This window comes from Pelecanus crispus, chromosome 9 (assembly GCF_030463565.1).
Source record: "Pelecanus crispus isolate bPelCri1 chromosome 9, bPelCri1.pri, whole genome shotgun sequence".
In the NCBI taxonomy this organism is placed as follows: domain Eukaryota; kingdom Metazoa; phylum Chordata; class Aves; order Pelecaniformes; family Pelecanidae; genus Pelecanus; species Pelecanus crispus.
In genome coordinates, this window is record NC_134651.1 from 38072761 (window position 1) to 38097293 (window position 24533).

Consider the following 24533-nt stretch of genomic DNA (forward strand, 5'->3'; position numbering starts at 1 on the left):
ATGGACTCGGCGCCAGCCTTCGCCATGGACAAGCCGTTCGCCCCCAGCGCCGTGCGCGGCCCGGAGCCGCCCGAAAACCCTCAAAGCCGGAAAAACTTCAGCGTGAGCCACCTCCTCGACCTGGAGGAGGTAGCGGCCGGTATGAACGGGACCCCCCCGGCCGGCCCCCCGCCCGCCGGTGGCGGCAAGGCCATGCCGGAGCCGTCGGGAGGCAGCAGCGGCAGCGAGGCAGCGCCCCAGGACGGTGAGTCCCGCCGCCCCGGGATGGGTCCCCCCCGGTTTGGGGCAGCCGTGGGGATGGGGTGTCCCTGCCGTCCCGTCCTCCCCCCGCCCCGGGCCGGCGGCCCGTGCACAGCGCCGGGCACCGCGGACAAAGGGGGTCGGTGTCCCCCCGCGGCGGGGTGTGGGGGACCGAGGGGCCGGGTGGAGGCGAGGGGTGACCCCCGGTTGGGGCGAGCTGTGGGGCTGCCGACACGCCGATGGCTGGGGCAGAGGGACATCGCACCGGGGGACGGGGACATCGCACCGGGGGGAGGGACCCCGCACCGGGGACGAGGGGCACGGGGACCCCGCACCGGGGGGAGAGACCCCGCACCGGGGACGAGGGGCACGGGGACCCCGCACCGGGGGGAGAGACCCCGCACCGGGGACGAGGGGCACGGGGACCCCGCATCGGGGACGAGGGGCACGGGGACCCCGCATCGGGGGGGAGAGACCCCGCACCGGGGACGAGGGGCACGGGGACCCCGCATCGGGGGGAGAGACCCCGCACCGGGGACGAGGGGCACGGGGACCCCGCACCGAGGCGAGGGACCCCGCACCGGCTGCCTCCCCGCCGCTACCGGAGGTGCCGGGTACGGGACGGCTCCGGGCAGCCGGTGCGTCCCGGGGCTGCGCGCCCAGCGGGGTTCCCCCTTCCCTCGGGGCTCCCCGCCTCGGTTTCCGGGCCCGGGAGCGGAGGCGGCCCGGCGGGGCCGTGGGGACCGGGACGCAGCGGGTCCTCTCCCGGCGCCCGCCGCAGCGCGTCTCCGGGCCGGTAGCACCGGCAGCACCGGGCCGGCGGGGACAGAGCCGGGGCTGGGAGAGGGGCCGGGCACCGGCCCGGGACCCGGTTTCGTGGCGCTCGGTCCTGGCAGGAGGCGCGTTTTTAACGGGACAGCCCCGCCGGCCCGGGAGCTCCGCGGCTGTCGCCCGGCCGGGCAGCCCGCACGTCCCCCCGCCGCTCCGCCGGCCCCGCCGCATCCCGGCTCCGCTGCCCGGTCCCGGGGCGAGGAGGATTCGCGCCGTCCCTGCGGCAAAGCCCCGGTCCGGGGGCACCCGACAGCCCCCAGAACCTCCCCCCCGGGAGCCGAGTGTCCCCTCGGGGTGCAGAGGTGGCGGAGGGGAGACGGGGTGCAGAAGGAGGGGGTAGAGGTGCAGCCCCACTACCTCCCCACGGCCCGGGCTGTGGTGCCCACCCCGAGGGGACCCTGGGGGTGGCATCCCCCAAATCTGCCCCCCCGGCTGGGTTTTGGTCCCCTGGCCTTGTTTTCTACGGCCCCCAGAGAGCAGCCCTGGGGTGCTGAGGGTCCCACCGAGGGCCTGACCTGTGCCTGGCTGGGGGTGCACAGCCCACCGGGGAAGCTGTGCCAGTGAAGGGGGCTCAGCCCACCCCAGAGGCTGCCCAGACCTGCGGTGAGGGGCTCCCAGTGGGAATCCCCCGCACACAGGGTGCTCCCTCTGTCCCCTCCTGTGGCTCCCGCATTGCACGCAGGTCTGAAGCATCTTTCTCCCACCCACATCTCACTCCCTGCACAACCTCCTTCCTCCATGGAGAAGCCCCCCTGAGCCCCCAACCTGCCTCTGCTTGGGATGCTGAGGGCTGAGGCTGGGTGCTGATTTCTGGGATGGTATCTGGTATTTTTGGCGTTATTTTCCATCCTCCCTCCCCTTCCCTTGGGTTTTGTTTGTGCTTCTTGCGCTGCCTTTGGGACTGCGGGGAGGTTTTCGCCTGCTGATGGGACCATGCAGGGGGACAGTATGCCGTGTGGGATCAGTGCAGCTTTTGGAAACCTGGCCCAGCCTGCGGCAGCTGACTCGTCGCACAGGGCTATTTGCAAAACAGCAGAGAAACTACAACCCTGCTGAGCTCCTAACACACCCCAAAGAGGCTCAGTGGGGACTGGGGGTCATGCAAATACTGGAGAGAGAGTCAAGGGGGCTGTATGATCCCCACAAGCCCATTTTTCACCCTAAAAGCCCATTCCTCCTGGGGCAGAGGCCCTGTGGGGTTTGGCCCACTGATCCCAGCACCGCTGGACCACAGGGGATATTTCCCATTAGCACCTGTTTCGGTGAGGTTGCAGGGATGAAGATACCATCATCATGTGGGATGCTCCAACAACCCATCCAGGAGCAGAAGCATTTCTCCCCCTGATCCCACCTGAAGAGAGAAATACCTGAGTGATGGAAGCTGAGAGCAGTGAGCAAGAAGAGAACAAGGAAACAGAGAAGAAAATCTGCGTGCACGCAAACATCAACCTGTGAGACCCGTTACCCACTGCCACTGCCTAAACTGGGATGCAGTTTCCTAAATCGAGATGGGGAGACACTAAATACCACGCAAATGCCCTGCCTTTGCGAACATCAGCCGTTTGCTACACATCTGCGATGCTTTCGGCATCAGCGTGATGACAGCAGAGGAACTTTTACTGGTAACGTTATCTTTTATTGGCATCCTAAAGTCAAACAGCCTCTTGGTGTTTTCTGTCATCTTCCTCTTCACCATCGTGGGGTTTTTTTTCCACCAGATGCAAGTTTAGAGCCTCACAGGTCAGTGGCAATGGGTTTATTATCACTGCAAACAGATCCCGGTACCTGAGTGTCTCTCTGCTGATGCGGCTCTGCGCTCCGGCCGGGAAGCCGTTACCAGGGTCGTTGCACCGGCGGGTTGGAGAAAGAGCGGCCCCGAGCCTGCGGCGAAGCTGCTGGCACCCCCTCCACCGGGCAGGGCTTGCCGTGGTCCCGTGGTTCTGTTCCCAAGTCTGGCAGAGCCGGAGAAGCTCAGGGCAGGGGTTTATTCTTTGCAGAATGGGGTTCAACCCCTTCCTGCCCTCACCCACCACCCCCGTCCCAGACCTCTCTGCCGGGGAGGGTGGCTGGGGGCAGCCCCATGTCCGGGCCCCTGGGCACACCTCTGCTCCAGGAGCAGCCCCTCCGTTAGCTGCTGCCTGCATCCTTTGCGGGGCTGGCACATCCCTTCCTGCTGGCCCTAAGGACCAGAGCCATTCCCACCTCCTTCTGCAGCCAAGGGGGCTGCTCAGCCCCTGCCTTGGCCCCAGCCCCAAACTGGCCCTGAGGGCACCAGCGCATCCTCTTGGGAGGACGCGTACCAATATCTGTGCAACACATCTCTGTTTGCACCCAAAAATTAAGAGGCAGAAATCCCACAAGCCAGGCAAGAGCGAGAAAATGCCAACAGGCTGGTGAGGGCTCGTCCCCGTCCTCATCTTCATCTTCATCCTCCCCTGGAGCGGTGCAGCAGCCTCCCATCGAAAACCTTCCGCACAACTTCTGAGGTCTTGAAAGCTTGTTCACCTCCTTTCATTAGACTAACAAATAATGTGTAACGCGAAACATCTGTTAACAACAGCCCTTAATGTTCTCAAGATGATAAAGCAGGAGGGTAATTTTAGCCAGCAGGCCTTGACTGATGGCTTTTCAAACAATGAACTTACTTTTGGTGCCGCCTGGGGATGGGAGACAGAGTCGGGCGCTGGCTCCGGCGGCCGCTTCGGGGCTGAAAACTCAGAAAGAGCCACTTTTGTCGTGTCCGGGCTCGGAAGAAGGGCTGCGGCCCCTCTGAGGGTCCTCCGTCACGGGGCAGGCATGCATTGCCTGTTCGGCTGCAGCCGGTGGGGACCAGGTGGTGGGATGATGATGGGTGGTGGGATGGGAGATGTGGTGGCCCCTGGGCACCCCGTTTGCAGAGCAGCTCCTGGGGCCCCTTCCTTACACCCAGGGTGGCCAGGACCCTCAGACCTGTGCTGGGGCTGTGCAGATTCTGAGCAGAGCAGTGATGGAACGAGAGGAGAGGAGAGGAGAGGAGAGGAGAGGAGAGGAGAGGAGAGGAGAGGAGAGGAGAGGAGAGGAGAGGAGAGGCTGCATCCAAGGGGGCAGAGGGGATTAAGGTGATGTTACAGTGAATTTGTTTTAATTATGTAAACAAGGGCAGTTGAAAAGGGAGAAGGGAGGCAGGGAGGGGCAGGGACCTGGTGACAGTGGAAAAGGGGAAGGAGCTTGCTTTTGGGGTCAAGAATTGGCTCGTTGCCCCAAGCAGCCCCAAGCTGCTCCCAGGGCTTGGGCACTTTCCCCGAGGCAGAGCCATTCTGTCCAATGTCCCCACGGTGACCCAGCCCAGGGGCAGTGCTGGGCCTGGCTCACAGGACACATTTTGGCTGCACTTCTCTGCCTTCTCAGATGCCACTCGTCCCCGCCGGACTTGGGGGGGGCACAGCTTGGGGACACCTCAGGCTGTAGGGACAAGGGGCAGCCCTGTAACGTGACGCTGCTGGAAAAGGGCCGGGATGTGCCCACGGGGATCTGCCTTCCCTGGGACAACTGTGCATGTTCATGGCTCAGCTGCAATTAAACCCAGCGTCATTAAGTCGCGGCCGACCCCCTGTGCCTGGCTCAGGGCAATGCAGACCCCTGGGGCCAGCAGGATAGGGCCATGGGCATGGGGAGCCAGCCGAGGTCCCCCTGCCCTGTAACCCCAGACCCCTCTCTCCAGAACCCATCCGCTTTCCACAGCCCCAAAAGTGCTGGAAATCCCCCGAGCCCCTCTGCTGGGAGGCTTTCCGTGGTTTCTGAGGTACGGGGGTGTTGGGACTCCGACTCAGCCCCCGCAGGGGGAAGAGGCTTTGAGAAGTGTCTGACGGACGTGGCTGTAGCTCTCCAAGGAGAGGCTCTCGTGCTTTTATTCCGTGAAGGAGGGGACAGCGGGCGTCCTGGCTGCTCGGGGTGGCACCACGACCTGCTTGGCCCAGCCTGGGGGATGAGGTTGGGGTGCTCTGGGGTGGGACGTGACTCGCCGGCAGGCAGCAAGGCTGGGGCGTGGGGTTTGCAGCACCCGTGGTCCCTCACTGCTCCCCAGAACAGCATCAGCTGAGGGTGCCTGGGCAGAGGATCCCCCCCTGTCCACGGCATCTTCCCGGGCTGGCAAACCTCCTGCAGGGCCCTTGGTGGGGACGGTCCCTGCGTGGTAGAGCTGGGAACGGCGGCATCCACAGCCGGAGGGGAGGTGAGCCGTCTTGGTCCTTTTAAGGCCAGCGCAGCCGGGCTGGGTGGCACCGGGACAGGAGCCATTCTTGCAAAGCCCTGACTCTCAGAGACCGGATGTCACCTTCACTGTCCCCTGCGCCTGCTTGGGGACATCCACCTCCCTGGAGGGCTTTGAAGGCTGCAGACCCCAAGACAAGGGGGGTTTTCTCCATGCAGGGATGGTGCCCACAGGGCTGCTGGAGCGGGACAGTCCCCAGGGGAGGGGACAGCGCAACTGGGCCTTGTGCCCAAGACCAGCACTTGTCTAGTGCCCAATGCTGGCAGGTCCCCGGTGCAGCATCCATCAGCGTGTATTGAGTAAGCACTAATTAATCCGGGCGGGAGCTCCCCGCCCCAGTCCGCCTCCCTCCACATTTGTTTGCGCTTAGTGCGAGGCTGGCGACAGGCGAGGGATGGATGGGGAGCCTGGCGTGTCCCGGCTCGCCCAGACAGTTTCCAGCCGCTCACAGGGAGCCCAGTGTGTCCCAGTCAGGAAAAAAAGGGCTATGGGGAGGCACCCACCCTGCACCCCCCCAGGCTGCTGCAGGGGACAGCCCCAACCTGCAGCGTGACCCCTCCAGCCAGTCTTCCCATCCCTAACTGGGGATCCCCCCAGCACGGCTCTCACCCTGCGTCGCTGCCATGGGACGCGCTGTCCTGCACGTGGGCTGCCTGGGGGTCCCCTGACCCATGGGTGGGAGGAAACTGGTTCCCCCCAGGTCTCGCCCATCCGAAAACCACGGGGTGGGTGGGAGCAATGCTTTTCCCATGGCGTGGGCAGGACGAGAGGCTGAATTAGGTCACAGCCCTGCCAAAACCAGCCAGAGCAGCACAAACTGCTGCCAGGCACAGACAGGGAGGGACCCTGGGGTGGGGGTCACGGCTGGGAGACCCCAGGTCTAATGGGGCTTCTGGCGTGGGGTCCACCCTGGTGCCACTTGCCTGTCCCCTCTAGCCCCGAAGGGTGACACCGGCTCACCATTCCGCTCCTTCCATGGTGACACCCGCTCACCATCCGGCTCCTCCCTGTGTGCTGGGAGGATGCTCTGCGCCCTGGGGTGCAGTCAGACTCTTGCTGACTGGTGGCACCTGGGCTCCAATTTGGGGAAAATTTGCCCCCAGATGGGCTGAACACCCTGACCTGGGCTCCAGGCTCCCCCCACCCCAGCTTGGGGGGCTCTGGGTTGGAGCGGGGGCTTTTGCAACCCCGGGAAGCAGCCCTGCTCGCTCGGAGCCCTCCCCAGGGGTGCAGGGAAATACATACCAGCACGTTTTCTGCAGCGTTTGCAGGGCTCTGCAGGGTCCCTGCGCACACTCGCATCTGTGCCGGGGGAGCCGGTGCCAGAGGGAAAAGAGAAAAAAATCCAAAACCAGGGCCTGGGGGGATGGGTCCCCACTTGCTGGGGGAGGCCGAGAGCTGGAGTAGCCTTGGCTGGACCAGGAGGGCAGGAAAATCACTTTTTACCCCCCAATTCTCAATGCTGGGAATTTTTCCCCTCGGCACTCCCAGCAAGCCGGGTTTTTGGAGGGCACCACAGTGGGGGATGCTCGTTCCCACCCCACTTTCCAGTAGTGAAAGGGCACAGGAGTGTGGGGCAGAGCTGCAAAAGCCACCGCTCGACAAAGTCCGGAGGTGACAGTGCGGGGGGTCCCATGTGCAGTGGGGACCCAGGGCTTTGCCTCACTCCCTTGGGAGCCCCAGCAGCAGCTCCAAATGCCCTGTGGCACAGCCATGCCCAACCCAGGAGCGTGCCAGGGCGTGGGGACACCTTGCCCATCACCCCCTTCCGGGCTGTTATGTCTAGCTCGACCAGGAACAGCTCAGTGCAAGACTATTTCCCCTCTTCTTTTGGGCTGTTATTTCAGGGAACGGGGCTGATTCACAGGAAAAATATGAAATTTCGACTCCGTGCAGCCAAGATGGGTGAATTTCAACGAATCAGCATTTTAAGAGAGCCTGGGCGTGTGTCTGTAGCTGGGAGGCTGATGAAATGATTTGGGGCTTTGAGGCAGCCTCGTTAGAAACCCTTCTTCTCTCCCAGGGAGTGGGGCTGATCACCCCTTCTCCTGGGGCTGATCTCCTCCGGCCATGGGGAATTATCCCCCCAGAGCTGTAAAATCATTGGGCCGAAGGGATGAAGTTGGAAGCAGGATGGGACCTGGGTGCTTTCGGGCTGGCAGAGGCTTGGTGTCCCCAGGCTGGCACCCCGTCCCCTCCCTGCAGTGCAAGCAGCAGCTGGAAGGAGTTATCCTCCCAGGATGGGATCCCTGAGCCACAGAGCAGGCTCAGAGCATCCTTTAAGATGCTGGGGCAGTGAGTTGTGGCTGGCCTGAGCTGGGACCAGGCAAGGATTTAGACCAGGGTTAATGCAAATCAGTTTTTTTCCTGGCTAGGAACTGGGGAGAGGGCGAAAGCGTGGTGGGCAGAGGCAGCCTCCCCTGCCCAGTCCTGGTGCCTGGGACAGCGATGCCCAGCCGAGTCAGGGAGGATGGGGAAAACAACCCCTCCTGGTGAGGAAGGACTGATTTGGGGTTTCACGGTGGTTTTCTGATGCCTGTTTGCCAGTGCTGCCACGGCGCTGCAGGACCAGGTTGTTTTTCACTGGACACCCCCAAATTTCCAAGAATTAAAAAAAAAAAATCCCACCCTCACTCTTGGGGCATTCCCAACGTTCGTGTTCGCCCAAGGGACACATGGCTGCAGGCAATGTTTTCCAGCCTTCCCACGGCGTAATGAAACGCCCCGTCCGCGCTCAGCATCCCTCGCCGGATGCTTCCCTGCCTCACGCTTCCCCTGGGAAAACCGTCCCCAGCCCTGGGACCTGCTGGGGGCATCGCCCGGTGGCATAGGGGGGTCTGGTGCCTGCCTGTGGGTCAGCCCCTTGCCCACGGGCAGCCCATGCTGGCAGCTCCGGCTGCGGATCCCCTAGCAGGGAGTTGGGGGGTAAATGGGACACTGATGTTGGAGGGGTCGGGGGAAATTGTCCCAGCCTGGTGGGGACTGAGGCCCCTCTGGGGACATTAGGGGGACCGACAGAGTCCCCTTTGCCACCCCCGTCCCCTGCAGCTCTGCTGGGGACTGCCCCATCTGTGCGTGCTGCCGGGGTGTAAAACGGCAGCTCGGGGGGCCGCAGGCGTTAATTGAGCAGGAGGCATAAGGAGGCCGCGGCACTGCTCCTTCACCCCGGGGCTGGGGGGCGAACGGCCCCCGGGAGCTGGGGCAGGACTGGGGGGCACGGCTCAGGTCCTGGGGGGCACGGCTCAGGTCCTGGGGGGATGCTGAGCGGGCTGGGAGCCTTCAGAGAGCGGCAGCGCCAGCCGCCGGCCCCCTCCCCTTCCCTCCTCATCCCCCTTTGGAGTGCATATAATAAAGCAGCTTTTCAGCTGCGGCTGCAGTGATAGATCAGGAAGAATTGTATGAGTCTATTAAAGTCTGTGTGTCTCTGAATGGAGACTGTGGCTAAGCCAGGCGCCAGGCTCGCGCATTGAACCAGATGTGGAGAGGCGCCATCCTTTCCAGCCACTGAATCTGAGAGGCTGCAGGCTTCACACGCAAGGAAACTGGAGTGCACATGGCAGGGGAGCTGGGGGAGTGCCGGGGAGCACATGGCAGCGCTGGCGCGAGCAGGGCGCTGGGGAGGGGGCAGAGTTGGGGGGCAGAGCCTGGGGGAGCCCAGGTACACGGCTGGAGCAGAGGTGTTGGTGCAGCAGGTCGTGCCACGCCGCGCTGTGGGCTGCACCCTGTGTTGGGCAGGGCATTGGTGGGGGGGTTGCATTGCACCCTGAGCTGAACAGGGCATTGCAGTGTGTGTGTGGTTGCGGGGGGGTGTGTTGCATTGCACTCTGGGCAGTACAGGGCATTGCAGTGTGTGTATGGGGGGGTTGCATTGCACCCCGAGCTGTACAGGGCATTGCAGTGTGTGTATGGGGGGTGTTGCATTGCACCCCGAGCTGTACAGGGCATTGCAGTGTGTGTATGGGGGGTGTTGCATTGCACCCCGAGCTGTACAGGGCATTGCAATATGTGTTTGGGGGGGGCTGCATTGCACCCCAAGTCATACAGGGCATTGCAGCGTGTGTGGGTTGCATTACACCCTGAGTTATGCAGGGGGAGGGTTGCATTGCACCCCTGTTCATGCAGCACATCGGTTGGGTGGGGATTACATTGCACCCCAAGTTGTACAGGGCATTGCAGTGTGTGTGGTGGGGTTGCATTGCACCCCAAGCTGTACAGGGCGTTCCAGGGGGAAGGAGCGTTGCATTGTACCCTGAGTCATGCAGGGAAATTGCGTTGTACTCCAGGTCATGCAAGGCATTGCTCGGTGGGGGGGGATTGCATTGCACCCTGAGCTGTGCGGAACACTGCAGCAAGAGCAGGGATACTGGGATATTGCATTGCAGCCCCTTTGTGCAGAGAATTAATGGGGGTTGCGTCACATCGCATCCCAACTCACATGGGGCACTGAGGGGGGGGAGGCAGGCATCGCACCCCAAGCTCAACAGTGCACTGCAGTGCGTGTGGGGGTTGCATTGCACCCTGAGCCATGCAGGGCATTGCAGGGGCCAGGGAGGGGTGGTTGCACTGCTGCAGGGGCGTGTTGGGGTAGGAGTAGCAGCGATGCTGCAGGGGAGGACGCGGGGGACCCCGCGCACAGCGCTGGGCAGCTGGTGGGGAGCAAAGATCCTGGTCCGGGAGCAGCACGGCCGAGGAGGGTGCAGGACGGGGCGATGGGCAGGGGCAGCTCCTATCTCCAAACCCACCAGCGCGGCAGGGCTGCTCCTGCCTCTGCCCACAGCACCCTGATGTGGGTCCAGGGGAGGGATAGAGAGAAGGAAGGGAGAGGGGGGAGAGGGAAGGACGAAAAACGGAAGGACAGAAGGAAGGCAGGAAAGACAGAAGGATACCGTCCTGCCAGGGACAGCCGTGGCTGGCAGCTCTGGGGGTTGGTTGCCCCGTGGACTGGGATCCCACCTCCCCAGCAAAGCTGCAAAGCATTCATAGGGTGCTGTGGAGGTGACACAGGGACGGCCACCGGTGCGGTGCTGCTCAGGGCCATGCTGGGCTCAGCTTGGGCCAGGGTGGCCGCCACGCTCCTTCCTCACTGATTTCACTTTCTTGGCTGGGCTGGCCACATGGCTGTAATTTGGGGGTTGTAAATACCTCAGGGAATTTTTAAATTTAAAAAATAACTGTTTTCATTTAAATTAAAAGACGCTGAAGCATTTCTATTAGTATTAGAGGTTTATAAAACTTAAAACAAATGTTGAAACTGAACTACCAGGCACCGTCCACTTCGTGAAGCCCTTTGCACGTTCAGCACAACCCAGTTACCCATCGGGGGTTAAGTTTTAATGAGATTTGTATGAGAGTGCCTGGAGGTCCCTGACCTGCACCCTGGGACACCAAACACTGGTGCCAGTGTGTCCCCCACTTTACTCCTGGCTGGCTTTAGCGGCCTCAGCCAGTCTGGTGCTGGGGTTGGGGTCCCCAGTGCAGCAAAATGGTGCTTGGACTCCCCAGGGACCTGGAGGGGATGAAGGTTTGGGGTGACGAGGGTGAGGGTCTCAGCGCCGCCCGGCTTTGCAGAAGCAGGACCTCCATGCAGCTGCCCCCACCCTGGCATCTCCAAGGTGTCCCCTGGTGTCCTCCCAGCAGCCGGCACCTGCCTTCGGCAACCTGCCTGCTGTCCCCGCTGTGGCTGCTGTCCCTGCCGTCCCCGCCATCCCCACCATCCCCGCACACAGCTCTGCTTTAACCTGGAAACAGTTAACCGGGCTGGGTTTTTTTAAACAACAACAAAAAAAAAAGATACGAGCCACTTATTAAAATGAATGTTTTACAATAAATTTGGCGAGAGGCCACCGACCTCAAATGAAAACCAGACTGGAGGACAGCGATGTTGCTCGCTGGCGAGGGTTTCCGGGACGTCTGTGCGTGCATGCGCCCATGAGGGTCCTCCTCGGAGCGATGGTGGGATGGGGCTCTGGCCAGGGGCTCGCACCCTTCCCACACCCTGGCCAAATGTGCTGGTGTCCCCCCGGCCAGGGGTGCCGGCCAGGGTTGCAGGACGGGCTCTTGGCAGGTGCCAGCACTCGCTGATAAAATGGGCGCTCGGTGGCATCTTGGCCTGGGTGTGAAAAACTCCCAATTGGCCGCAAAAAAGAAAGGGGAGTCAGGTTGCTGGAAGGAGGTGGCAGGAGGGGACACTGTGGGTGTTCCCAACGTTTCCCCCAGTCCCTGCCCGTCCTCTTCCCTCCCTCTTGGCAATGACCCTGATGCAACGGGGTCTGTGCTTTAACCTGGCGGGCTGGTGTTGGGTTTCAGTGCCAGATGCCATCAAGGCTGGCTTGCTATGGGCTTTTGCTTATTAAATTTCAAGAAACCGCTTGTTTTTTGAGGCGGGGTGGGCGGACAGGACGGCTGGGATCGCCATGCCAGGGGTCCCTGGCTGGGAGCCAGCCCTCTACACAGCGTTCCTGCTATGCAGCCCTGGCTGATTAGTTTTATTTTTTTAAACATCATGCAAAAGTCCCAGTGAGCTCTCGACACCGTGATGGTCCGAGGCACCCACCATCCCATCCCCTTCCCAACCCCCTGGGGAAAATCACTTTGCAGTTAAAGCGAAGTTTTTGGTGGAGCTTTGCAAGCGCAGGCGGGTGCTGCTCTCACGGCCAGTGCTTGCACAAGTCTCATTAGTGTTAATTAATTACACATGCCCTGTGCCCTGCTAGGAAACTGTAACCTGTTATGTCAGGCGGCCACGTGTAAGTGATGTTGGCACCTCTGTGACTGCGTCACGGATGCACCAAACGGTGCCTAAAACATTTGCGGGAGGGGGAGAGAAGCAGCATCTGCCATGCTCAGCCCTGATGCAAGACGGTGGGGTCTGTCCATCCTGGCATCATCCATCCTGGCATTGTCCATCCTGGCATCCCCCTCGCCGATGGCTGTGGGCAGCCATCGTGGCTATCCCCTCCGCCTGGACCCCCTCGCTGCACTGCCCGGGGCTGACCCAAACCCCAGCATTTTGGCAGCGGGGCCCAGACTAGCCATTTCCCCGTGCCACAGAAGCCCGTTCACACATCTGTTAAGCGTCGCCAACGCTGCCACTCTCCGCGCTCAGCTATTTTAATGCACGGCATAAATGATGCTGGCAAAGCAGGGAGGCTGCGTCCCGGGTGGGTGCCCGGGGGCTTCGTCCCTGGGGGCATCCTGGGGTGCTAGAGCAGTGTGAGGTGCAGGACAACCCGAGTGCTGGTCTCGTCCCACCACAAGAACGTCTCCTGGCTGTGAGATGAAAGCAAACCCCCCTGGTGAATGCCTCCTCGCCAGGGAGGCTCCCGGCCGCCGGCGGCTGGGGGAGAGCCAGCGCCTTTTGTTGGTCCCCAGGCCTCCACTGTGGGGGCTGGCAGATTCGCAGGAGAACAAAATTAAAATTCCTGATCCCCCATCGGTTGGTGCTGCTCTGTAGTTGGCCCGGCTCGTCACTTCAAACCCACCGCGGTGCCTTTTCCCGAGGCACTTGGCTGTGCCGTGAGGGCTTCGGCTCACCCAGCCGAGCAGCTCCTGCCACCCCCGGCCCCGCGGCCACGAGCGTCCGCCCGAGGAACCCTTTGGTCTGACACAGCCTCCTGGAGCATCCCTGGGCAAAGCCGGGAGCCGCAGCACGACACGCACCACATCCCTATATATGCTATCTCCCCCTCTCCCTCTTTGGCAATTGCAGGGGACATCTCAGACTGGCGCCATCGCGGATGAGTTTTTGGAGGCTCAGCGTGGCCTCAGCCCCATCTAGGCAAAGGCAGACCCCACAGGGGAGTGAAACCCCTTGAGCCGCATGTTCCCCCACCGCGAGCGCGGAAGATGCCAGACCCTGGCCAGACCCTGACCACGCAAAGGCGACCGGGGCAGCCGGCGGTGATCACCGCAGTGCCACCATCCCCAGCAAACTCACGCAGACAAAGAACCTTTCCCGGGAGGCTTTCCTCCTCACCCTGCCATCCCTCAGGGTGAAACCCGGGGTGTCCGGGGGGGGAGCAGCACCCCAGCTCATCCCCTGCTTGGATCCTCTGTGGCTTCATCCCCACGGAGACCTGACACAATGGAGGCGATGGCAGCACTGGAGCTGGGACAAGCCATTGTGTTGGGCTGTGGTTGCAGCCTCCTCCGAGCGCACGGGATGCTCTTGGCAGCTCCTGAAAGCCCCTCACCAGGCTGGGGTCACCCGCTACCCCATGGGGGAATGGCCCTGGGAGGGAATTTTTCACTTGCAGATCACCGAGCCCAAGGGATGCGCTCAGCGCCCCGGGTCCCGGGCTGGATGCCCTGGGCCGGTGCCACACGTCAGCGGGCGCAGCCAGGCAGTCTGAGCCCTGCGGTCCTGCACAATGGCCCCGGCCCCGGCTCCCGGGGTGCGCAGGAGCCAGACGGCTGGGAAAGCGCAGCGAGAGGCTTCACTGAGCCCTGCGCTGTGCGCCAACACCATTGCCTGGCTTTAAAGGCTGTTTCTGGAGCGGTTGTTTAAGGGGGTGCTGATAGTGCCAGGCTCTGTGGGCTGGATCCTGCTGCAGGGCTGGGGCCGGGGCTGGGGTGCTGGGGTCCGTGCTGGAGCCAGCGAACCTGGCAGCAGGGTCTGTCCACATCCCCTTCTCCAAAGGTCTGTCCATGGGCAAGCAGTTCCCACCTGGGTAAAAGGCGGGTGATGGCACCATCTCCCCCCGCCACCCGGGAGAGCAGGGGGGTAATTTCTCACGCTGCTCAGCTCTCTCCCACCGGAGCTTCGTGGCCAAAGATATTTCCCAGCCCCTTCCTGAGGCTTGACAGCATCCCACCAACCCTGCCTGCTCCTTCAGGGAACGTGGCTGCAATTAATTCATTAAACACTTCCGCTGACGCAAGAGCCGGCTGTGCCAAAACACTGTTCCCGGGGCCTGGCCCCAGCTGGGTGAGCACCGTGCTGGGCTGTGCACGAGCCTCTGGCCGGGGCAAGAGCCTTTGGTGTGGTCGGAAGGGCTGTGAAGTGTTTGGGGAGGGCTGGGCACATCAAAGCCTTGGGGCTTTACCTGCGGCAGACGACTGCAGCCTCATGGATTTCACCAGCTTTCAGCTTTCAGGGCGTCCTCTCTAAATCACAGAGCATGACTTGGCCAGCCAGGTCCTCGTCTGGCTTCTCCAACATCTGGTTCCCCTTTCTTCCTCCCCTTCTTCCTTCATCCCCTCTCTCCCTCCCCTCCTCGCTGTAACACCTCCTGATCTTGTCCCTCTTGTGCGCTTGGGTTTTGCAGCAGATAAATCAGCGCCGCCCTTGCAGGAGAGCCGGCTTTGAATCCGCTCACAGCTCTCACCCATGAATTCGGTGGCTGCTGCTGGGCTGGGACCGTCCCTAAGAGAGGCAGCATCCCGCAAGATGGGGCTCGTCCTTTCCAGGTTCCTTCTGGTCCTGAAATGCAGCTAAGCATCACATTCCCACCAGGTTTGCTGCACTAAAGATGAGGATGAGATGAAAAAAGGCTGCAGTGGTGCAGTTGGATTGCAAGCACAGGTTGGACACATCCCTGCTGGGATGCAGGGGTGCTGCTGGCTTGGCCGGCTCGCCAGGACCTTCCCAGTTTGCTCAGGCTTTCAGTCGGACATGCCACAGTGGGTGCTCAGACACCACACACCATCCCCAGCATCTCCGCTGAGCAGCAATTGCAGCTTCTGGGGGTGCAAAGGGAAAAGCCTCCTGGGCTCGGGGGGGGTGCAGGCTGTGTGCGGAGCATCCCCAGGGTCACAGCACCGCCGGGCAGGATCCTCCCAAAAATCGGGTGTCCGCAGGGCCAGGGGCAGTGAACCGCGGTACTGGGTGGTTTCTGGCTGGTGCAGCGGCAGCTCTATAACCATAAAACAGTCTGCTGCTGCCTGTCAGTGAGCGCAGGCTAAGGCCCTCCCGGGACAGCCTTGGCCTCTTTCTTGGTCCAGGCTTTTGCTGCTCCTTTTTAACAGAGACACTTTTCCCCCAGCAAAACTGGCAGCCTGTAAAAACGTGTCAGCGTTTCAGTTTTTTCACAATTAATGAGGTGAAACATCCTCGGAAACATTTTGCTGTAATGTTTCTCCAGTAGCTGAGATTTGCCCCTCTCTTAAATTTTTCATGTATGCCACTTGAGCCGAGAAAGTTTCCTTCGGACTCAGCACATTTGGACCCCCCCGGTTTCAATCCCCCCCCCCCCCCAAGCCTCTGGTATTCCCAGGGTCTTTGTGAGGCTGGGGCTGGGCTGGAGGGGGAGAAGGGAATGGCGGTGGGTCGGGACAAGGAGGTCGGAGCCCACTCCTAGCAGTGGGGGAGCACAGGAAGGGGATGGCAGCGCCCGTTCCCCAGGGATACCCCATCCCCTGTGCCCACGGGTTGTTCCCGGGATGGGTTTGGACCTCACAGCGCTGTGCCGAGCAAAGCCGGGACCGGCACCCTGTGGGCAGGGGTTGGTGTCCCCAAGGTGCTTCTCCCCTGCTTAGGGGGGTGAAGCCACCCAGAAAACAGAGTTACACCAGTATGGTTTTGCCCCCGAGCTGCGACGCCGTGTCAGTCCCGTGCACCCAGACTGGGCTCACTGGTGGGTGCAGGAAAGGCACCGCAGTTGGGTGACCCAGCACACATGGAGGGGCAGCTTCCCAGCTGCTTTTCAGCCCCCCAGGCTTACCGTGATGATTTGGGGAGATTAAAGACGCGTAGTGGCGTAGGCAGCTCCCACCATCACTTCTGTGACAAACCCTGTGCCGCCTGCGCCCACGAGCGGGGACAACCCCCGGCTCCCCTTTGGCCATAGAGCATCCTCCTGCCATCCCTCCTTGCCACAAAGCCCCAGTGTGGGCTGGCAACCCCCCCCAGGGGCTCCCAGGCTGTCCCCAACCGCATCCCAAGACAGGGCAGTGCTGGCAGTAGCTGCTGGAAAGGGGGTTCAGCTGCGCTCAGCTGCCCAGCACCCCCAAATCAGCCCCCGGCTTTGGGTGCCTCAGCTGAAGGTTATGGGATAAAAAGGAGCCGGAGCGGGCAGACACTGCAGAGGGGCAATTCCTAGACCCAAGAGCTTTGCTCCGGCGCTGCTTGCCACGATCGAAAGGGAAACGCTTCCTCCCCATCGCATGATTTAGAGGAACAAGTTAAACAATTGCACATGAAACTTTGGCGGACGTCATCGCCGGAGCTCTCCTCGCTTCCCCGGAGTATATAAAGGGATGAAGGGAGTCCACATGTTTACCGAGAGAGACCATGGGAGAAACGAAAGACATTGTTTTTCCAAAGGATTTCTTGGCTGTAAAAGGCCTCCACCACCCTGCGGCTTCCCTGATGAAGGCCCAGCGTTAATTTGTTAAATCCACATCAAGTGCCCGGAGAACCCGTTGTTTATTTTTGCTAATTCAGCCGGCCGAGATCAAATTGGGGTTTTATTTGTTAAGGATAAACCTTAATTAATAAAAGCTATTTATTTGGTTAGAGCCGGCCGCAGCCTGAGGGTCAGATATGCCACGATCATTATTTCAAGTAAAACAAACCCAAAACGTCTCTCAACAGTTTGAAAAACGTAGAAACTTAGAGGGCTGAATTTATTTGTCTTAGGAAGAATTTACAGCTAATTCCCTCCAGGCTATTTCAACCCTTAAATTATACCCAAGAAGAAAAAAGGGTAAAAAAAATGCCATTCCAGGCGGAGAAGGGAAGTAAATGGTATGGCAGATTTGATCGTTTGGCTGAGGGGGAGTGAAAAATTTAAAGCTTAAAAGGTCTTTGGCAAACTGCTCGCAAATAAATGGAACGCGTGAAATAATTTAACGGCAGAAAACTGTTCGGGGCTCCAGGGTCCGCAGCGCAATGGAAAATGAAACACGTTGGAGGAGACGTAGCCTGGGTTTTTTGCAGGAGAGGGTTGAACTCACTTGCTCCTAGCATAGCCCCCGAGAAAGGAGGGTATTTGCACCCCAAAGCCAAGTGGCAGAGCTGGAGCCAGCAAAACCTGTCCCAGGATGTGGCAGTGCACGTGGCGGGGTTTGCAGCATCATCCGTCCGGGGGAGAGACAGGCTTGCAGTCGGCTGAGGTGACTGCCCCGGGTCGCAGGGACAGTGTTGGGCGAACACTGCGCTCTGGGATGAGCATTTTGCAAAGAAACCCCCCAAACTGGGTGTCCAGAGGGGAGCCGCGCCGCAGAGGGAGACTGAGCGTGGTTGGCGATGGAGCACACCACCGAAAGCCATCCCGAGGGATGAGCTGCCCTGCCGGAACATCCCTGCCCGGGGACGTCGCGGTCCCCGGGGCTCAGGCGTGCAAGTGGCTGGGATTTTTAATGTTGGTTAGGTCTGGATCACAGCTGCACGGAGGTCGTTTATCGCTCGCTAATGGAGGTTGTAAGTCAAAGCCGAAGCCTCGGTGGAAATCTAGTGAAAATTACCTCTTTACAGCACTCGGCGGCTGCTGCGCGGGAGGTTGGGGGCCCTGCCAGCGTGGGGCCCCCCCTTGGCAAACCCATCACCCAGGCTTCGGCAGCTGAAACCCGCCGAGTCCTTCCTATGGAAAACTAATGGAAGCACAGAGGGAAAAGGCAAGAGCCGGAAAAGTGGGCTTGGTCGGTGCTCAGCTGAATCAGCAGGGCTCTGACCCGGCGGCGCTGGGGCCGTTGCCTTTGCAAATGGGGCAGGACCGGTTGCTCCCCAGTTCCCGGTGGCAGGGCGGCTCACCGGCACAGTGTGGTCCAGGCTTTCCAGCGTCAGCGCTCCCAGATGGAGAAGGGTTTGGGGGTGACTCCCAGCACCCCATGGCATCTGTAGGGCAGAGCGCTGCCCCCTCGGCTGCCCGCAGCTCGCGGGCAGGCAGCATTGCCTGAGGTTGAGCACTGCAGAGAGGAGGCTGGAGGTTATCCAGGCTGCATCCAGCACCCCAAAACTCATCCACATCATGGGTGAAAAGACTCGTGTCTTTTCTAACACACTGAGGCAATTAAGGCTTTTTTTGTGAAGCACACCAGGTCCATCCTGCTCTCTGCAAAGCCCCTGTGCCTCCCTCTCCCCATCCTCCCCAGCATGTCATCTTTCGTTTTTCGGTAACGTTATCCCCCCCGTTTTCTCCTTTCCCCTGCATTTTTTTTTCCCTTTAGCGGAAATTGTAATCAGTGGAAGATAAATACACCGAAGGCGAAGGTGGCTGGGGGGATGGCTCAGGAGTCCCCCTCTGACCTCGGGGTTGGACAATCAAGCCGATGCCTCCAGCCGTGCCCCAAACGAACCCCCAGATTATAACTGACAAATGCAAGGGTTTGGCTTTCTCCGTAACCTCCCTGAGCACTGCTTTTGGGCAAAAGAAAGACAGTGGTGAGCTGGTTTTTAACTTTGCGCAATTACAAACTCTTATTCCTGGAAGCCTGTCAGGGCAGGGAACCGGTTTCTGATTCCTCCATCAAGGTGTCAGCGAATCTGGTTAAATCCGATTCCTGCGGATGGGTGGCAGCAAGGTGGCGGGGGGTCTTCAGGGGACCCAACCCATCCCCTTCCCTGTTCCTTCTCCAATGCCACAGAGTACTTAGTGTTGCTCATTTTTGGAAAGCTGATTTGGGGTTATTAAAGCATCTTTGATAGAAGCAATCCAGCCCGACTTTGCACGCTGTAAACCTGTCAGATGCATGCCGCCAGCAATTAGGGTGGCATTTATCTGGTCCCACAAGCCTGTGATGCCTGAGCTAATGGGGAAAAGATGTTGATCCATTACCAAGGCTCATCCTTGAGCGGAGCAGAGGACCCTGGCAAGCACCCTGGGAATGGAGCTGCCTCCCTGCAGTACAGACATGGGGTGGAACAGCAGAGAATTGAACTGGAAAGCAAAGGTTTCTGTGGATGACTGGGGAGCTCTGAGCTACACCGGGGTGCAGCATGTTTTAGGGGAGATGTGAGTAGGTGGGGAAGGGGTTTTGGCCACCAGCATCCTCCGAGAAGCTCCCTGGCACATCCCATGGGGTTTTGTGGTACAGGAGAAGGTCCCTCCATTAAACCCAGCAATAGGGGCTGAACAAAATGCCCCAACCCAGGCACAGCCCAGGAACTGCCAGCACCCGGACACATCCTGACCCAACTCCAGTCTTAAATCTCCATCCTAGCATGGCTGCCAGCCCCATATGGGAATCGCTCAGTACCCGCCCAGCTCCTGCAGTCATTTAGCTCTTGCCTCCACGGGTTTGGGGAGATAGAAAACCAGCCAAAAATGGAGCCAGATCCTATGGAGCTAGTTTGAGAGTTAATTTAAGAAGCCTTTCCTCCTCCTCCTTGCTTTCAGCCAGATTAGAGTGGGTAAGAGAAGCCTTCACTTACGGAAAAGTCCTATAGCCAGATTTTACATTGGGGATGAAACCAAAGGGGGTTTATAAATTTTATTTATACATTTACTAGGGTTCTGTCGAAATCATTGCTGGTTTGGGGGCAGTGGGTGCCCTTGCTGACGGCACTTTTTGAACCAAGCCCTGGTCTATAATTTCCCCAGAAGCCCTACGGGTTGGCCATAAACCCGCACGGAAATGTCTCTCGCCCTGTTACATCCTGTAGCTCCTTCCCAGCCTGATGGTTCCCGTTTTGGTCCCAGGCTCCCGGAAAACTCAGGGACAACCATGGCTGGACTTCATGTATTTTAATCCAGCGGCTCGTTAGGTCGCTGAAGGAAAACAGGACCAAAAAAGGAGTTTAACTAAAAGGGGGCAACTGGAAAGCAGAGACTGGCAGAACATTTGAAGCTGCAGGAGCAAGGGCTGGAGGGAATCTGGAGAATTTTATTTGTGAGCCTTTAAACACGAACAGCAGCGAAGGACAGCCTGTGGTTTCCTGGCCAGGGAAAGGGCCTCAAACCCACACATATTTCAGGCATGGTGCTGTCCATCATGTCCTTACCCAGCCAAGATGGCCATGTCCAAATACAAGAGCACGGGCTGTTTCCAGCCCTAGGGATGGTCAACAAAGGTCCAAATGCATCTAGAACACAATAAAAGACCCAGAGAAATCCCGGCAGCTGCAGTGAGGCCCTGGGAGGTGGACAGAGCTCCTTTTCCACCCCTTTCCATCCAGGGATGCTCTCCTCTCCTCATGGTCCCAGCAGTTTGGCCCCATCATGTTCAAAATGATGCAGCATCCCTGCATGTGTCTGGGAGATGGGGAACAGGGCCAGTAGTGATGCCCAGGTCCCATCTCTGCATCCCTACATCTCCTCCCAGCCCAATGCTTCATCCCTTAATGGGTCAGGCTGTTGGAGGCACCCAGCGCTCCCAGGCCCTGGCACTGGTCCTTGCTATAACAAAGTGCCAGAGAAGCCATCTGCTCTTTCCAGGAGGCCACTGCCAGCAATGGAAATAAATTTAACCTTTCCTCCCCTGCTGCATCCCATGGCCTGGCTCACGTTTGGCACCGGGATGCTGTTGGTGGCTTCGCCAGCAGCATGGTTTTCAGAGAAGAGTGCAAGGAAACTCTACAGGAACTCTAAGTTTGGACCCTGCTTTGGGCAGAAGGTGATTAGTCCCAGGGACAACCTGCCAGCAGATATTGGTGTTTCTCTGGTCCTCATGGCTCATCTCAGGATGTGACAACCCTTGAGAGTGGTATACTCGGGCACAAACGGACCTTAGGCACTTGATGGAGAACTTGTTGGTGGAGGTTTCATGGCCTGAATTATTCAAAATTAAGGTCCAAGAAAGTTTCTCTGGCCTTAAAGATCTTGGAACCTGTAGTTTCCTTCTGCTCAGCAGCTTGGTGTCTTGAAGCAGGATAGTTAATATCCCTTCCAATAGATTTTGGATTTTGTTACTTGCTCAAGTATCATCTGAAAACACTGCACATTTATTGAATAAGTATCAAGATAGCTTATTAGCAAGTATTTATTCCTTGAGCATATTCAGGGAGCGGTAATTCCATCCATCATGGCCTCTGCAATGATATAGAGCAGAAAACCCCAATATAACCCTGCTATGAATCAGAATGTCATAAAACTATTAACATTTCAAATAATTCCAAAATAGTTTCCCACCAGTAGGTACAGATTGGATCCAGATGCTTTATTAACAGAAAGAATAATTAACCGGTACCTCCATAAGGAAGAACGACAGTGAGATGTGTTCCCCATGAAGCCTTTGCAGGCAGCTGACTGGGTATTTCAGAAAAAGACTTCATAAACTTGCCTAAACCTGATGATATTAGTGACAAAGAGGAGATTAATCTCAGCCTGGCTGAAAGCCCAAGATCAATACTGAGAAACCAAACTACACCCTCAGCTTCATGTTTCCATGAGCCAGCAAAGCCAGAAATAAACGCTGCGGAGGCTGAGCTCTGCGAGACGCGGTGGCGTTCATTCCCAGCTCTGAAGACCAGGGCTGGATGAGCAGATGCTCGGCTGCAGTCCTGTGTCACCTTAGGGACATGCCACAGCCAGGGTTTCAGGGGGTGCTTGAGGTGGGAGCTGAGACCCACATCTCAGCCATTGCAGGAGGCTGTGAGATGCAGTCCCAGCAGTTTGGGTCAAGTGTTGTCCCAGAATCCACTGAGACTGGTATTCAAAATCAGGCCCAGGTAGTTTTAGCGAGATGTGAAACCACCACAGGTCTTTGCAAATGTTGGGTTTAACCCTAAGCTCCAGCAGGTCTTGAAATAGGTTTTGATTCTCACGGAGACCACAGGGTTGCACGTATGCTGCTTCCCGCAGAGTCCCAGGTGCCCGCAGGGAGCAGGGTCATAGAGCTGTGCTGGTCATGGAGCAGGGCAGTGCAGACCCCCAGGAGGGCTTGAGCCCTGCCGGGGCTCCATGTGGGGTCTTGCACGGGTCTGGCTCTCATGTGACCTCTTCTGTGCTTTCCCCACAGGCGAGAGCCTGAGCCCGAGCCGCGGGGCAGCCAAGAGGAAGAAGAAGCAGAGGAGGAACCGCACCACCTTCAACAGCAGCCAGCTGCAGGCTCTGGAGAGGGTCTTTGAGAGGACGCACTACCCCGACGCCTTCGTGCGGGAGGAGCTGGCAAGAAGGGTCAACCTCAGCGAGGCGAGAGTCCAGGTGAGCAAAGGTTTGTGTGGGAGAAAACACCACCCTCTGCCTTGTCCCCAGGTGGGAGCAGGGACTGTCCCCTCTCCTGTTTCATCCTGCACATGACCGTGATCGGTAGGACGGATGCCTGGGACATCCCTGCTCACACCAGGTCCCCGCTGACCACCTTCCCTCCCTATGCAGGTCTGGTTTCAGAACCGGAGGGCCAAGTTTCGCCGTAACGAGAGGGCAATGCTGGCCAACAGATCGGCATCGCTCCTCAAATCCTATAGCCAAGAAGCAGCCATTGAGCAGCCCATGGCGCCGCGGCCCACTGCGCTGACTCCGGAGTATCTCTCCTGGACCAGCACCTCCCCATACAGGTAGGTGCAGGTGCTGGAGGAGCTGGGGAAGAGGTGGCAATGGGACACGCTGCCTAGGGACCGCCCCACTGGTGTGGGACGTGCAGCCCTGTGCTGCTGCTGAGGACATGGGGAGTTTTACTAGGCAGAAAGGAACTCGTCCAGCTTTGTTTTGGGAACCCATTTCAACCCCGTCTGAGCATCCCCTGCCTGCTGCTGAGCAGGCTTCCCTGCCACCATGCATTTCGGGGTTGGAGCCAGGGGCCCTGGTCCTCACAAGGGATTCGCTTGGCCTCGTGCTGACCCTTCCCATATCTTGGCACAGGAGGTGGCATGGGTCCCTTCTGGTTCCCAGGTCCCTGCGTCCAGCCATCTCACCCTGCTCAAGGCAGGGCCTCCTGGTGCATAGTTTGAGGGGTTCCCACATGCATCCAGCCACATAAAAATGCTGAAGCCTTGACTGCTCTTGCGGGAGATGTCTAAGAGAATGGCTCTCTGGCCTGGGAAGCCGGCAGGGCTGTGTGGGACATGGGGGCTCCTCCATGGGCCATGCCTCATTCCTCCCCTGCTCCCTCCCCACAGCACTGTGCCCTCCTACAGCTCCAGTGGGACCGCGACACCCACCCAAGGGGTGAACATGGCCAACAGCATCGCCAGCCTGCGCCTCAAAGCCAAAGAGTTCAGCCTCCATCAGAACCAGGTGCCAACTGTGAACTGACCAGGGCAAAGCCCACCCCGTGGCCTCATCCAGGATACAACGTGGAGCTCCTGTGCTGGTCCAGGACAAATCTGCCACCCACCCAACCCACATGCCACTCATCCAATGTCTCAGCACCTCTCCTCTCCTCTTCCCTTTTGAAGGTAGAGTCAGTCCCAGGCCAAAGTGGCACATTATTATAGCCACATATGGAGCAAACTTGGTTAGAAACTTGCTTTTCCGCACACCCTTATAATAAAGGCTATATATACACACACATACCCCCCACACGCTCTTTGAGGACAAACAGACTTGCCAAGGGAACAAGAATTTGCTTCCAAACATGGAAGGATCTTGGACTATTGGATTTGACCAATTTGGGTATCTTGCCCAGAGAGCCAAAGAGTTATTGGGTCTTCTCCTCCCGCAGGGACAGCACGCAGCGGTGGGAGGATCACGAGCCCCCCTTTCCACCAGGCTGCAACTCGCGGCACTGAACCGCGCGTGCCGAAGCTGACCCGCGCATTCTCCTCTTTGTGCATCTCCGGCCGCGGTGCTTGGGAGAGACTTTGGGAAGCCGACAGCTCATCCCTGCCGCAGCCGGTCCCAGCCAGCTCCCTGCACCACGCTGCCTGTGTTTAGGAGCTGCCTATGTCAATGGCACCAGGCTTTGACCCTTCCCAGAGGGGTGAGGAGGGCTGGAGCATCTCGACAGACTTGCTTGGAGCCCGTGAGCTCTCCCACGAGCTGGGGGAAGCATCGCCAGTCCCCAAGCAGGCACTGCTGCCCTGCCTTGGTGGGTTTGCCAGCGATTCTACAGAGCCCCAGGTCATTGAACCGTCCCAGGGAAAGAGAAAATTGGAAAAAGCTGTTGGGTTTCAGCTGAGTAGGCGGCTCCCAGCACTTCGTGCCAACGGCAAAGCAGGCTTCGCCTTCCGGAGGCACAGCCTCCCCGTCGGCAGCTCGCAGATGTGTGTGGGGATCTGGGGCTGGCGACTCCATGGGGGTGGGCTTTTTTGGTTTTGCAGAAAGGAAATGGTTTCCCCCCTCATCCCACCCTGCCGTGCAGCCTAATGAGGTTGCAAGGTGGGATGTGCAGGGGGATGGACACAGGGTGGGTAACGCTGCCCCAGGCTTATGGCACCCCAATCCTTTGCCCATGG

The 24533-nt window shown here is 59.3% G+C and overlaps 1 protein-coding gene across 1 annotated transcript; it reads left to right on the forward strand.

Moving 5' to 3' along the window:
- On the forward strand, positions 1–23391 carry PRRX2 (paired related homeobox 2). Its single transcript, XM_075716911.1, has 4 exons — positions 1–244; positions 22157–22341; positions 22516–22694; positions 23256–23391. The coding sequence occupies exons 1-4, from the start codon at positions 1–3 to the stop codon at positions 23389–23391; spliced, it is 744 nt and encodes a 247-aa protein (XP_075573026.1).
- The last annotated feature ends 1142 nt before the right edge of the window (positions 23392–24533 follow it).